The following is a 15,410-nucleotide window of genomic DNA, read 5'->3' on the forward strand; positions in this document are numbered from 1 at the left end:
AACTTCTGCCCATGCCTCTCATATCCCATTGAGTCTATCCTCAATGCAGCAAGCACCCAGAAGAATCCTGTTAAAATGTCAGATAATATTATTCCTCTACTCAAAATACTGCAATGAATTACCACAGACAGAATTTTTAAAGCCAGAGTTCTAATAATCTAAAACACACAAAAAGAAAAGTTTTTAAATGAGAGAAAAGTAGGAAAGTAATGTTTGAAACATTCTTGGCATTGATTCTTTTAAACCCCTCCCATTTGGCTTTCCCTCCACCATTCCACTGAAACTGCTCTGGACAAGATCAGTAACACCTGAGGTTGTTAAATAAAATGGATACTTCTCAGTCTTTGCCTTCCCAGAACTTTGTGTGGTATTTGATACTATTGGTTTCTTATTCATATTCAGGAAAAGTTTTTGACCATTTACTATGTTTCATGCCTCTAGGCACTGGGAGTACTTTGATGAACAAAACAGACATGTTCCTGGCTACATAATCTACTTTCTAATGGGATTAAACACAATTTTGTCTTTGTTGAAACTCCACTCTGGACTTTCATGACTCCACTCTCCTGGTATCTTAGCTTTATGACCATCTTCCTTAGTCTTCTCTGCTGGCTACTTTTTCTGTTCTTACTTTCAAAATGATAATGCTCCCCAAGTTGTGTTCTCAACTCTGTTTGCTTATCCCATGTGCTCTTCCTAAGCCTTTAACACTTGCTTGAGAACTCTAAATCTCCATCTGTGGTTCAGATCTTTCCCTTGAGCTCCACACTAGTATCTCTGATTGCTTCCTGGCAATCATTTTTTGGTCACAGAGGCACATCAATATTAAGTGTCCAATAATTTCTATCTTGCCTGCCAGAGTTATGTATATTTGCATCTCCATGACTAACATCATCAGCTACCCAGTTAGTCAAGTCAAAAGTCAGGGTCATCTTAATAATGTATTTTTATTGATTCCAGAGAGGAAATGAGAGGGAGGCAGAACCATTGATAGGCTGCCTCCTGCACGCCCCACACTGGGGATTGAGCCCGAAACCCAGGCATATGCCCTGACTGGGAATCAAACCATGACCTCCTGGCTCATAGGTCGATGCTCAACCACTGAGCCACCCCCAGCCAGGCAAAAGTCAGAGTCATCTTAGATTCCTCTCTCCCTTATGCTTCACAGTTGTTCCCTCACATTGTCAGTTTTTGTTTCCCAAATTTCTTTCACATAATCTCTCCATCTTCCCATCATTTTTGCCATGTAGCAGAACCTTGTGATTTCCAGCCTGTGTTATTGCCCTAATCTATTATAGAAAAGGGGAGCACTAAAGCATATTGATGAAGAGCATGAGTTTTGAACTGGACTCGGTTTGAATCTTATCTCTGCTACTTATTAGCTTTGTAATTCTTGAGTAAGTCACTTGACCTCTCTGTGTCTTTTCCCCTCATTTTTAAAATGGCTGTGATAATACATTGGCTAATTGTGAGAACTACATGAATTAATATACATAAAGCACTAGAATAAATGCAAAGCTTTTAGAATAATACCTGTCACATTAAATGCTCAATAAATGTTAGCTTTTATAATTATTTTTTTACTAGCTTTTCAGTCTTTTCTCTCTTCATCTAGTCACATAAAGTCTGACCATGTCCTTCCCCTACTGAAATGATGCAAATAGATCCTCATCACGTTCAAGATAAAATTTTTTTAAAAATATATTTTATTGATTTTTTACAGAGAGGAAGGGAGAGAGATAGAGAGTTAGAAACATCGATGAGAGAGAAACATCGATCAGTTGCCTCCTGCACATCTCCTATTGGGGATGTGCCCGCAACCTAGGTACATGCCCCCGACCGGAATCGAACCTGGGACCTTTCAGTCCACAGGCTGACGCTCTATCCACTGAGCCAAACCGGTTTCGGCAAGATAAAAATTTTAAAAAATACTATTTTGGTCCTAGCTGGCTTGGCTCAGTGGATAGAGAATTGGCCTACAGACTGAAGGGTCCTGGATTCAATTCCAGTCAAGGGCATGTACCTCAGTTGCAGGCTTGATCCCTGGCCTAAAAATGGTCTCTTTCAGATTAAACAACTATGGGAATTTCTTGCCTCACAGATACTCAAAATACAAAAATCACATGTTTTCTATATATTAAGGTCACAATATAAGGTCTTGCCAGGACATTCATTACCTTTGCAGTTATAAATATTATCAATAGTAATCAAGGTGCACATTTCACTTCTTAAAATACACAATGCCGGGCTCTTGAGGGGAAAAAAAAACATTCAATACAACTTTCATGTCCTTAATAGGTCCCAAATAGCCCATTTAACTAACAGATATAATAGTCTCCTCAATTCCTTTTCAAATTTAAGTCTAAATAAGCTCCTAAATGAATCTCTATTTTATCCCACTCAACTTATCTTTTTTCTAAATATATTTTTATGAATTCTTATTTATTTAAAACTAGAGGCCCGGTGCACGGATTTGTACACCAGTGGGGTCCCTCAGCCTGGCCTGCGGGGATTGGGCCGAAACTGGCTCTCTGACATTCCCTGAGGTGTCCCGGATTGTGAGAGGGCGTAGGCCAGGCCAAGGGACCCCACCCATGCACAGGCCTCTAGCATGCATATAAGATCTTTGGTTAATCTCTTCTTGCCCTCCCCCCTTCCCCCTTCACTCTGAGAGTCATCAGTCTGTTCCATGTTTCCATGCATGTGGTTTCTGCTCCTGCATTGAGTGTCTGCCCCATGGTGGTCAGTGCGGTCGGCCAGTTGGCTGGTCACTTGGGCTTTTATATATATAGATTTATTGTTGAAAGTATTACAGATGCCCTACTTTGTTACCCCCACTGGCCCCTCCTCCCCACTCACGCCCCCTCCATAGGCCTTCACCACACTATTGTCTGTGTCTATGGGTTATTATGCATATCTACACTAATAAAAGAGAACCATGCAAATTGGTGTCACTCCGCTACGCCCACCAGCCAATCAGGATGAATATGCAAATAAATCCAACAAAGATGAAAGTTAATTTTCATATGCAGGCATGGTGCAAAGACTGAAGGCTCTGGCCCCAGCGAAGACTGAAGAGGCTTGGCTTCTCCGCTGCAGCCAGAGCAAAGGCCTGGGGCCCGGGTGCTGGAGGAAAACTGGTGCCAGCAGCCAGGGGAAGGAAGGCCTTAATTGCAGTCGGACATCCTTAGCACTGCTGAGGAGGCAGGAGAGGCTCCCACCACCACCGCTGTACTGGCAGCCGTCAGCCTGGCTTGTGGCTGAGCAGAGTCCCCCTGTGGGAGCGCACTGATCACCAGGGGCAGCTCCTGCATTGAGCGTCTGCCTCTGGTGGTCAGTGTGTGTCATAGTGACCAGTCATTCGCAGTCGTTCTGCTATTAGGGTCAATTTGCATGTTACCCTTTTATTATATAGAATAGAGGCCTGGTGCATGGGTGGGGGCTGGCTGGTTTGCCCTGAAGGGTGTCCCGGATCAGGGTGGGGGTCCCGCTGGGGTGCCTTACCAGCCTGGGTGAGGGGCTGACGGCTGTTTGCAGCTGGTCACACCCCTTTCAGAGTGGGGGTTCCCATGGGGTGCCTGGCCAGCCTGGGTGAGGGGCTGATGGCTGTTTGTAGGCTGGCCACAGCCCCTTCAGGGTGGGGGTCCCCACTGGGGTGCCTGGCCAGCTTGGGTGAAGGGTTGATGGCTGTTTGCAGGCTGGCCACAGCCCCTTCAGGTTGGGGGGTCCCCGCTGGGGTGCCTGGCCAGTCTGGGTGAGGGGCTAAGGCCTGTTTTCAGGCTGGCCAAGCCCCACCAGTGACGGAAACTCCCAGCCTCTCCTTTTTTTTCTTTATTCTTTTTATTCTGGGATTTATTTGCCTTCTATAATTGAAACTTTGTAGCCTGAAGTGGAGCTCAGAGCCAACCAGGGTGGGCTGGAGGGAAGCTTGGCTTCCTCCATTGCCAGGGGCAACCCAAGGCTCCAGCTCCGTGGCCATGGCCGGCTGAAAGCAGGTATCTGGGGTTTATTTATCTTCTATAATTGAAACTTTGTTGCTTTGAGTGGAGCTCAGAGCCGGCTGCAGCAGGCGGGAAGCTTGGCTTCCTCCATCATTGGGGCAATCAAGCCTCCTGCTTGCTCCAGCTTCGTAGCTGCTGGCCGCCATCTTGGTTGGGTTAATTTGCATATAGTCACTCTGATTGGCTGGTGGGCATGGCTTAAGGTGTAGCAAAGGTATGGTCAATTTGCATGTTTGTCTTTTATTAGTGTAGATAGGTATCAGTTCATACTCCCCAACAACGTAACTGCCAGATCTGCCACCTTGAAGTGAGCATATTTCTAACACATTTTGCAACAATCTGAACTTGGAAGCAGATTGTTTTGTTTGTTTGGAAGTAGATCTTCCTTAGAGCTCCCAGATCAAGAGGGCAGTCTGGCAAACACCTTGATTTTGGCTTTCTGAGAACTTAAGCAGAGAGCTTGCCTTGGTCTTGTGACCTATAGAACTGTGCGCTAGTAAGCGGGTATTGTTTTAAGCTGCTAAATTTGTGTTAATTTGTTACATAGCAGTAGAAAACTAATGCATTGGAAGAGCCACTCCAGATACCTTATGGTTCCTCTTATGTATCATTTCCTTCCTTTCAATGTATTTGTGTCTTGAATCTAAAGTATATAGGTTTTAGCCCAGATGGTGTGGCTCCGTTGGTTGAGCATTGCCTCATGCACCAAGAGGTTACCAGTTTGATTCCTGGTCAGGGCACATGCCCAACTTACAGGCTCTATCTTCAGTAGGGGGTGTGTGGGAGGCAGTCAATCAATGTTTCTATCTTTCTCTCCCTCTCCTTTCCTCTCTCTCTAAAATATCAATAAAAACATATTTAAAAGCCTGGCTGGTGTGGCTCAGTGGTTGAGCATTGACCTATGAACCAGGAGGTCATGGTTCGATACCTGATCAGGGCACATGCGCGGGTTATGGGCCCAATCCCCAGTGTGGGGGGTGCAGGAGGCAGCCGATCAATAATTCTCATCATTGATGTTTCCATTTCTCTCTTTCCCTCTCCCTTCCTCTCTGAAATCAATAAAAATATATTTAAAAATATAAAATGAAAATATAAAGTGTATATATTTTAGACAGCATACAGTTAGATTCTGTTTTTAATCTAGCCTGATAATCTTTTATTTTTTTTACTGTAGTGCTTATTTCACTTACATTTAATATAGTTATTAGTTATAATATAAATGTAATTACTTATAACTATTTTCTATATGTATGTATCATGTATATTTTCTCCTCTATTTCTTTTTTACTGCTTGCTGTTCCATTTATTAGACCTTTTCTAACGTGCCATTTAAATTCTCTTTATTTACTCTATTTGTTGAATTATTTTCTTAGTGGTTGCTTTGGGTATTAAAATATACATCTTAAAACAATATGCTTCACATTAATGCTAATTTATTTCTGCTAGTATACAGAAACTGCTCCAATATAGCTCCCTTTCCTCTTCGCCCTTTGTGCTATTATTATCACAGACAGTGTATCTTTATGTATTCTAAAGCTAACAATATTTAACAATTATTGTTTTATGCAGATGTCTTTTAAAGCAGTTGTGAGAAGGAAAGAAAATATACTTATATTGTACTTTATGTTTTCCTATGTAATTACCTTTACTGGTGTTTGGGTTACAATTTCTATTCAGCCTTACGAATTCCTTTTATTTCTTATAAGGCAAGTCTGATAGCAACTAGTTCTCTAAGGTTTTTTCTTTTTCTGGGTTTGCCTTTTCCTGGGGCCTTTATTTTTTTTATTATTTATTTATTTGTTTGTTTATTTGTTTATTTATTTATTTATTTATTTATTTATTTATTTATTAACTCAGTCTCTGTGTGGTCTCCACTTTCGGTCCTCGGGTATCTGGGTTCTCTCCTGCGAGTTTTGTTGATTATTCAGGAAGTTTTTCTCTATTTTAGTTGTAATTCCTTGGAGCTTGTCCATGCAGCATCCACTTACTCTTTATTAATCCTCTGGGCCTTTATTTTTTAAGGGTTATTTTGGTAGGTATAGATTTTTAATAAAATAAGAGCATTAAGATATAAATTATTTACATATGATTAACCCATTTAAAATGTACTGTTCAATGGTTTTTAATATATTCACAGAGTTGTGCAACCATCACTACAATACATTTTAGAACATTTTCATCATCCCAAAAAGAAACCCTGTACCCTTTGCAGTCACTCCCATCACCCACCCTCCCTTTGGCTTCTTTTACTCAAGATATTATTTTCAAGTTTCATCCATGTTGTAGCCTATATCAGTACTTAATTTCTTTTTATTGCTGAATAACAGTCCATTGTTTGAATATACTACAATTTGTTCATTTGGGTTGTTGATGGGCATTTGGGTTGTTTCCACTTTTTGGCTATTATGAATAAATAATGGTACTGTAAACTTTTGTGTGCAACTTTTTTAATTAAAAATATTTTTATTGATTTCAGAGTGGAAAGGAGAGGGAGAGAGAGAGAGAGAGAGAGAGAGAGAGAGAGAGAGAGGGAGAGAGAGAGAGAGAGAAACATCAATGATGAGAGAGAATCATTGATTGGCTGACTCCTGCATGCCCCCTACTGGGGGTTGAGCCCACAACTCGGGCATGTACCCTTGACCGGAGTTGAACCCAGGACCCTTCAGTCCACAGGCTGACACTTTATCTACACTACTGAGCCAAACTGGCTAGGGCTGTGTGAAACTTTTTGTTGATGTAGGTTTTCATTTCTCTTGTCTATATATATGAGTGGAATTTCTGGGTCATATGATAACTCTATGTTTAATTTTTGAGGAACTATTTTCCAAAATCGCTGCACCAATTTACCTCCCCACCAGCAGTGTATGAGGGTCCCAATTTCTCCATATCCTTGCTAGCACCCTTTTTTAATGTCTTTCTTTATTATAGCAACATTTGTTTTTATAAATGGTAGCTCTTGAGAGAACCAAGATGGCGGCATAGGTTAACGCCGGAGTTTGCTGCTTTGAACAACTACTTCAAAAGTGAAACCAAAAAACGGAAGGGACATCACCCAGAACCACAGGAACGCTGGCTGAGTGGAAGTCCTACAACTAGGAGGAAAGAGAAACGCATACGGACACTCAGAGGAGGCGCAGTGCTGAAGTCAAATTCTGAGGTGCGGAGTGCGCGGAGCAGGCTGGCGGCGGAGGGCGCGGTTGGCGTTTTCAATCGGGAGGGAGTCGCAGACTCTGAGCTCCAGATCCGGGCGAGTCTTTAGGGTCCCAGACTCAAACGGGAGAAGCGGGACTGTCTGGCTTCGGTCAGAGCGAGTGCAGCTTTCTCTCTGAGCTTTGCAGCGGGTGCTGGGACTCAGAGAGGCAGAGCCCCTGGGGACAGGACTGAGAGCCGCCATAACTGCTCTCTTTGGCCCACCCTGTTGATCCTGTTCGACCCGCCCCGCCCAAGCCCTGCACACAGGCATTTGCCGGATAGCCTCAGGCAAACGCCAGATTAGCACCTCCCTAGAGGACAGAAGTTCTCTCACTGCTGACACAGCTGATTCTCATAGCCACTTGGCCTGGAGGTCAAACCCTCCCTGGAATTAGCTACAACAATCAAGATTTAACTATAAGACTGCGAACAAAGACCACTAGGGGGTGCACCAAGGAAGCATAACAAAATGCGGAGACAAAGAAACAGGACAAAATTGTCAATGGAAGATATAGAGTTCAGAACCACACTTTTAAGGTCTCTCAAGAATTGTTTAGAAGCCGCCGATAAACTTAATGAGATCTACAAGAAAACTAATAAGACCCTCGATCTTATATTGGGGAACCAACTAGAAATTAAGCATACACGGACTGAAATAACGAATATTATACAGACTCCCGACAGCAGACCAGAGGAGCGCAAGAATCAAGTCAATGATTTGAAATGCGAGGAAGCAAAAAACACCCAACCGGAAAAGCAAAATGAAAAAAGAATCCAAAAATGCGAGGATAGTGTAAGGAGCCTCTGGGACAGCTTCAAGCGTACCAACATCAGAATTATAGGGGTGCCAGAAGATGAGAGAGAGCAAGATATTGAAAACCTATTTGAAGAAATAATGACAGAAAACTTCCCCCACCTGGTGAAAGAAATGGACTTACAGGTCCAAGAAGCGCGGAGAACCCCAAACAAAAGGAATCCAAAGAGGACCACACTAAGACACATCATAATTAAAATGCCAAGAGCAAAAGATAAAGAGAGAATCTTAAAAACAGCAAGAGAAAGAAACTCAGTTACCTACAAGGGAATACCCATACGACTGTCAGCTGATTTCTCAACAGAAACTTCGCAGGCCAGAAGGGAGTGGCAAGAAATATTCAAAGTGATGAATACCAAGAACCTACAACCAAGATTACTTTATCCAGCAAAGCTATCATTCAGAATTGAAGGTCAGATAAAGAGCTTCACAGATAAGGAAATGCTAAAGGAGTTCATCACCACCAAACCAGGATTATATGAAATGCTGAAAGGTATCCTTTAAGAAGGGGAAGAGGAAGAAAAAGGTAAAGATACAAATTATGAACAACAAATATGCATCTATCAACAAGTGAATCTAAGAATCAAGTGAATAAATAATCTGATGAACAGAATGAACTGTTGATTATAATAGAATCAGGGACATAGAAAGGGAATGGACTGACTATTCCTGGGGGGGAAAGGGGTGTGGGAGATGCGGGAAGAGACTGGACAAAAATCGTGCACCTATGGATGAGGACAGTGGGTGGGGAGTGAGGGCGGAGGGTGGGGCGGGAACTGGGAGGAGGGGAGTTATGGGGGGAAAAAAAAGAGGAACAAATGTAATAATCTGAACAATAAAGATTTAATTAAAAAAAAATAAAAAAATAAATGGTAGCTCTTAATATTTTGTAAAATATTTAGACATTTTAAACTTTCTAACATATTAAAGGCCTGGCTGGTATGCCTCAGTTGGTTGGAGTGTCCTCCTGTATACCAAAAGGTGAAGGGTTTGATACCAGTTAGGGCATACAACCAGGTTTCAGGTTCGATCCCCAGTAGGGCATGTACGGAAGGCAACTGATCAATATTTCTCTCTCACATTGATATTTCTCTATCATTCTCTCTTTTCTTTCCTCTTTCTGAAATCAGTAAAAAACATACTAAATATTGTTATACTAATTTTTGCTCTATGAATTCTGAAGTTAAAAATACTGATATTAATACATATTTTAAATATATTTTTATTGATTTCAGAGAGGAAGGGAGAGGGAGAGAGATAGAAACTTCAATGATGGGAGAGAATCATTGATCGGCTGCCTCCTGCAAGCCCCCTACTAGGGATTGAGCCCACAACCTGCATTTTTTGTTTTTATTATTGCAATAAATAATTTCATTTTCTTATAAAACCTCACATGACAAATTATCTTCAGAACTTAGAATGAGATAACACTTTTTCTCTAGTATAACAAAATAAATAAATAAATATTTAGTAAGTATTCTTGATCTGCACAGCAATCTCAAGGAAGTAGGTAAATATTCCCAACTGTATAAATGCTGAAAGGGATGCAATGCAAAGTGATTTACTCAAAGTCAGAATGCTCATACCTTCCAAGTTGTCATCCATAGTGTCAGTGGCAAAACTGATAACAGAATAGAGATCTTAGAGTGTCTCCCATTTCAGTTCTTTATAGTACCCAACCAACATGCATACCATCACTCTAACACAGACATTTTCTAACATCTGGAAAGTATTCCAAAGTAGCTCCTGTAGAGCTAACACTTAAACATGATGAAGTGAGTCCCCATGATAAGATGTGCAACTAATATGCTATTGTAATGATTGGGATAGTTCACTCAGGTTCCTTAGGATATTTTAAGAGTTACAAACACTGCTATTATAATTTTAGGGTCACCAAAATTACTTTCTAAAATAACTTTTGAAACTAAACCAAATTACTAGGAAAATTACTTTCACACAGACAAAGGGACAAACTTCTGAAAGAGAAGCGAAAGAGGTTCAATAGCTCTTATCTATTTCATTCCCTGAAAAAACATGTTGAGTATTAACTTCACAAGGTGAATATAACAAATGAAAAAGGGGAAGAAATAGAAACCCATCCAATTCTTGAATCATGGATTGAGTTTTGGAAGACAGTTTGATCTTCTACTCCAGAAGTCCTCAAACTTTTTAAACAGGGGGCCAGTTCACTGTCCCTCAGACATTCCACACATGCGCACTGCGGGCCAGGGACCAGTTGGCTGCTAAGCAGGACAGGCAGCGGCGGCAAAAACACCCGGGGGGCCGGATAAATGTTTTTGGCGGGCCACATGTGGCCCGCGGGCTGTAGTTTGAGGACGCCTGTTCTACTCTGTTTTGCTGATTCTCTCTTGGCATTTCCTATCTTCTGATTAGCTGTATTGTACCTTCCGATTTCCACTGGAATCTCTTTACTTCTATGGAATTCATCCATATGTTGTCTTCTAGGAATTTCGTGTAAGTGAGAGACCTGAAATAGGCTATTAAGGTATTTTTGGCGTTCATCCTTGACCTTTTTGTAAGCCCTTTCTTCTTGTTCCACTTTAACTGAATAGTACTTCACTTGATTTTCAAGACGCCTTTTCTCTTGGAGTAGTTTTCTAAGTAATTTCACTAAATATCTCGTTGACAATTCCATGTAGACTTCAATAGTACCTTGTATATCTGAAGGATCTCCACTGAGTTTTCCCAATTTCTCTTTCAGAGTAACTATTTGCTCTCTCAGTTGATAATTCACTTCAAGTTGTGTCTCATAAAGCATTTTCCATTCAATGTTTTTAATGAAGTTGGCTTTCTGTTCCACTATCTTATGTTAGTTCATTTATTGAGAGTTTTACTAGTCTTTCTTATGGATTTCTTCCAATAACTCCAGTTTCAGTTGTTCAATGCTCATACCTTCAAAGTTGTCACCCATAGTGTCAGGTCAGAGACCTCTCCACGCCCTTCTCATCAGCACATCTTAGAGCAGAAGACCTGAAGGCTCACCCAAAGCTGAGAAGAAAGTGTTGTCATGAGCTGTTACCATGGTGAACTGAATTCTAGAATTCTTGGCTGCAGTCCCCCCAACCCAGCACCTTGCACATGTCATAACACTGCCTTCTTGTCTCCATTGATTCTTTCTTTCTTAACTTTTTTTAAAATACATTTTTATTGATTTGATTTCAGAGAGATAGGGAGAGTGAAAGAGAATCATTGATTGGCTGCTTCCTGCACACCCCCACTGGGGATTGAGCCCGCAACCTGGGCATGTGCCCAGTACACAGTTATTACAATAGTATTGACTATATTCCCTATGCTATGCTTTACATTCCTGTGATTATTTTGCAACTATCAACTTGTGCTTCTTAGTACTTTCACCTTTTTTACTCAGTCCCCAATCCCCCTCCCCTCTGGCAACCATCAGTCTGTTTTCTGTATCTCTGAGTCTGTTTCTGTTTTGTTTGTTTGTTTATATTGTTATTTATATTCCAAATATAAGTGAAATCATAAGGTATTTGTCTTTCTCTGACTGGCTTATTTACTGATCAGAATGTCCTCTAGGTCCAACCATGCTGTCCCGAATGGTAAGATTTTATTCTTTTTTATGGCCAAGTAATATTCCACTGTAATTATGTACCACAAGTTTTTTGATCCACTCATCTATTGATGGGCACCTGTTGCTTCCTTTTGTCTCCATTGTTTCTGATGACAAGGCAGCTGTTAATATTATTGTGGTTCCTTTGCACATATATAATTTTTTCTCCTGCTGTTTTCAAGTTTTTCTCTTTGGCTTTGGCTTTGAACAACTTGATTAATATCTATCTAGCTGTGAATATCTTTGTGTTTGTCCTACTTGGAATTCATTGAGCTTCTTGGATGTGTAGCTTAAAGTTTTCCATCAAATTTGAGAAATTTTACCCATTATTTCTTCAAATACTTATGTCATTGCCCCCCCCCCTCCTTTCTGGAAATCCCATTTAGCATATGTGGTGTGTTTGATGGTGTCTCACAGGCCTTTGAGATTATTCAGTTTTCTTCATTCTTTTTTACTGTTGACCCCTTGAGTAAATTTTTTTCATTTGCTATACCCTTTACAGAATTTCCATTTTTTCTATAATTTATATCTTTTTATTAATATTCTCTATGTGATGAGTCATTGTCATTATACATTTAATTCTTTTTTTAAAATTCTTTATTGTTGAAAGTTTTACATATGCCTCTTTTTTCTCCCCATTGACCTCTCCCTGCCCGCTCCCACTGCCCCCGCTTTAATTCTTTAAACATGGTGTCTTTTAGTTTTTCAAACATATTTATAATAGCTTATTTGAAATCTTTACTAGGCCCTCCCAGAAACAATGTATATAAGCTGCTTTTTCCTCTGTATGGGCTATGTCTTGTTTCTTTGTTTTTAAATATTTATTTATTTTAATCAGGGGTCCTCAAACTACGGCCCGTGGGCCACATGCAAATACAAATATTGTATTTGTTCCCGTTTTGTTTTTTTACTTCAAAATAAGATATGTGCAGTGTGCATAGGAATTTGTGCATAGTTTTTTTTTTTTAAACTATAGTCCGGCCCTCCAACGGTCTGAGGGACAGTGAACTGGCCCCCTATTTAAAAAGTTTGAGGACCCCTGATTTTAATGATGTGCTTGGACTAATTATGTAGTGTCTATTTAACCTGCAGTGTGTGACAACTGGAATCTCTGCTCAGTTTTTTTTTTTTTTTAAGTTCTTGTTGTTAAACTTAAGCCTAGTTACCTAGGTTCAGCCTTGGATCATCATAGCAGGCACCATATATAGTTATTACAATATTATTGACTGTATTCCCTATGCTGTACATTTATTTCTCCTTTGAACCCTGGGTTATTTGGAGTGTATTATATAATTTTAAGTAGAGATTTCCTGTTACATTTTTGTTATTGATTTCTAGCTTAATTCTACTGTGGTCAGATAATATAATTTCAGTCCTTTGAAATTTAAGACTTGCTTTAGAGACCATAGTATGATACATGTTGATGAATGTTTCATTTGCATTTGAGTAAACTATGTATTGTTCAATTGTTGTGTATAGTGTTCTATATTTATCAGGCCAACTTTGTTGTCCTTCAACTCTTCTATATGCTTAATGGTTTTTTATCTCCCTTTTCTACCAATTACTGGGAGACATGTATAGAAATCTATCAACTTGATTGTAACTTTCTTCTTAAAAATTTATCGATGAAAGACAGAGAGAGACAGAGAAAGTGTTGTTCCACTTATTTTTGCATTAATTGGTTGACTCTTATATGTGCTCTGACTGGAGATCAAACCTGCAACCTTGACCTATCAGGACAGTGCTCTAACCAAGTGAGCTACCCGGCCGGGGTGATTGTAAATTTCTTTATTCTCTTACTTTTGTCACTTTTTATGTGTATATTTTCTATGATATCAGGTATTTGCAATTTTAAGATTGTTATAATTTCCTGTTGAATCAAATCTTTTATAATTGTGAAAAGTTCCTGTGCATCTCTATACTGAAGATTCCCTTAAAGTCTGTTCTGTCTGATATTATATAGTTATCCTGATTTACTTTGGTTATTGTTTGCATGATATGTCATTTTTGCCATTTGTTTATTTTTAACCATTTTATATCCTTACATTTAAAATGTCTCGCCCAAGTGGTGTAGCTCAGCGGTTGAGCATTGACCTATGAACCAGGAGGTCACGGTTCGATTCCAGGTCAAGGCACATGCCTGGGTTTTGGGCTTAATCCCCAATGTGGGGCCTGCAAGATTGATGTTTCTCTCTCTCTCTCCCTCTCCCTTCCTCTCTGAAATAATAAAGTAAAATAAAGTGTGTCTTTTCCATCTTTGTTAAAGTAGACAGGTTGTCAGGAATTATCAACTTCCAGAGTCCTGAGGATCCAAATAATTTATTAAATGACTGGCCTCAGAAATTGAACTCATTGATGTCTCTAGGTAACAAAACTGCACATCTCATAGCCAAAGAGGAGATGGTACATAATCTACAATATGGGTCTCGATGTCCTTAATGCTTTCAGAAAAGAGTTAAAAATGGAAGTAATTAATAAAAAGACTTATGGTGTATGTCAGAGCCAGCAGGAGCACTGCTGCTCTGAGTTGTTCTGAATTCTTCTGAATTCTTCCTGACTACGCCAGGGCTGGTTCCTGCTTGACCCTGCCCACTGCATTGTTGGGAGCTTAGTCCAAGTTCCTCCTTTATCCCCTGCTCACTAGTTACAGGTGTAGGGTCTGAGTCCCCCTGCCTGGGGTGGAACTCATTGGACGCCGGGTCTCAGACGGAAAAGCCATGAGAAGCTGTGGGTGTATAAGAATGAGTCTTTATTGCAGAAGCCAGTGGTCATATAGCCATCAGACAAGATAATTCTTCACAGCAAAATCCATACAGGCAGGCAGCCGGACACCGGCTGGTGAATACATATCTTTTCTACAAAGCAGCATTAGTCTGTACCCGCAGCTATTATTTGAGCAGCCGCATGCTGCCCCCTAGACTCACCGCCTCACATAGCAGTATCTAAGCTTCTTCTGTCTCCCCTGCCCAGCACACACTGGCTGGTCTCTGTAGCCTCATATAGTGAGATTCATTCCCTCCCGCCGCCCCCCCCACCCCGCACACTGGCTGGTTAACATGGTAGCCACATCTGAGCTCTCCGATTGGTCTTAGTCTTACATTGTAGCAGCTCTCAGCTCCATCTGAGCTTTCCTCTCTCCTGCACACATAGAGGCTACATTCTCTGTGTCTACTGCCTCTGCTTCTCTGAGCTCTCTCTGCCCAGCTGCTCTCTCATCAGTAACCTGTATATTACGCCAGCGATAAAGAAGGCTAGTTGCCAACAGTGACATCAATTCTTTGGGTTACAGAAGGGCACAGGGTACCATGTATCCTTGCACCCGCTCATGGTATCTTGGCCTTGGGCACTCCAATTAGGCTCATGCTCAGAGTGGCCTTGGCCATTCTGGTGTATTGACAACAAGGCCTCTGTGCTCCCATTGGCCTTGACTATCCAGGGACCCTGGCGTGGTTCCCACAGTGTAGATGTTGTTTTTTTTCCTATTCTCAGCTAATTTTTCTAAAATTTAAAAGATAGTGAATGTGTTTGGGGCCCCTTTCGACCTTTTAATTCCTTGATTTCATTGTTAACTTTTTATTTGCAATTTTTATAAAAATGTAATACCCGTCTATTGCCTGAGTACTCAAAAAATTGTGTCAAAATTTATCCAAATGTTTTTCTATCATTTGAAACTTTTTTTTAAGCTATTGTTTGCTTTCATTCAGCTAACAACCACAATTATAATAAAAGCAGTATATTCACATTTTAAAAAATGTGTCTCTTGCAAGCAGTATATGGTTTATTTTTTTAATGTAGTTGGACTGTTTCATTA

The 15,410-nt window shown here is 40.5% G+C and overlaps 1 protein-coding gene across 1 annotated transcript; it reads right to left on the minus strand.

Annotated features, from left to right (window-relative positions):
* Positions 1-9,959: 9,959 nt before the first annotated feature.
* LOC118654419 (coiled-coil domain-containing protein 169-like) lies at positions 9,960-10,939 on the minus strand. Its single transcript, XM_036305744.1, is given in 4 exon segments — positions 9,960-9,983; positions 10,328-10,835; positions 10,837-10,864; positions 10,867-10,939. Coding segments are annotated over 4 exon segments (633 nt in total).
* Positions 10,940-15,410: the final 4,471 nt, after the last annotated feature.

Source organism: Myotis myotis, unplaced genomic scaffold (assembly GCF_014108235.1).
Source record: "Myotis myotis isolate mMyoMyo1 unplaced genomic scaffold, mMyoMyo1.p scaffold_m19_p_4, whole genome shotgun sequence".
Taxonomy (NCBI): Eukaryota; Metazoa; Chordata; class Mammalia; order Chiroptera; family Vespertilionidae; genus Myotis; species Myotis myotis.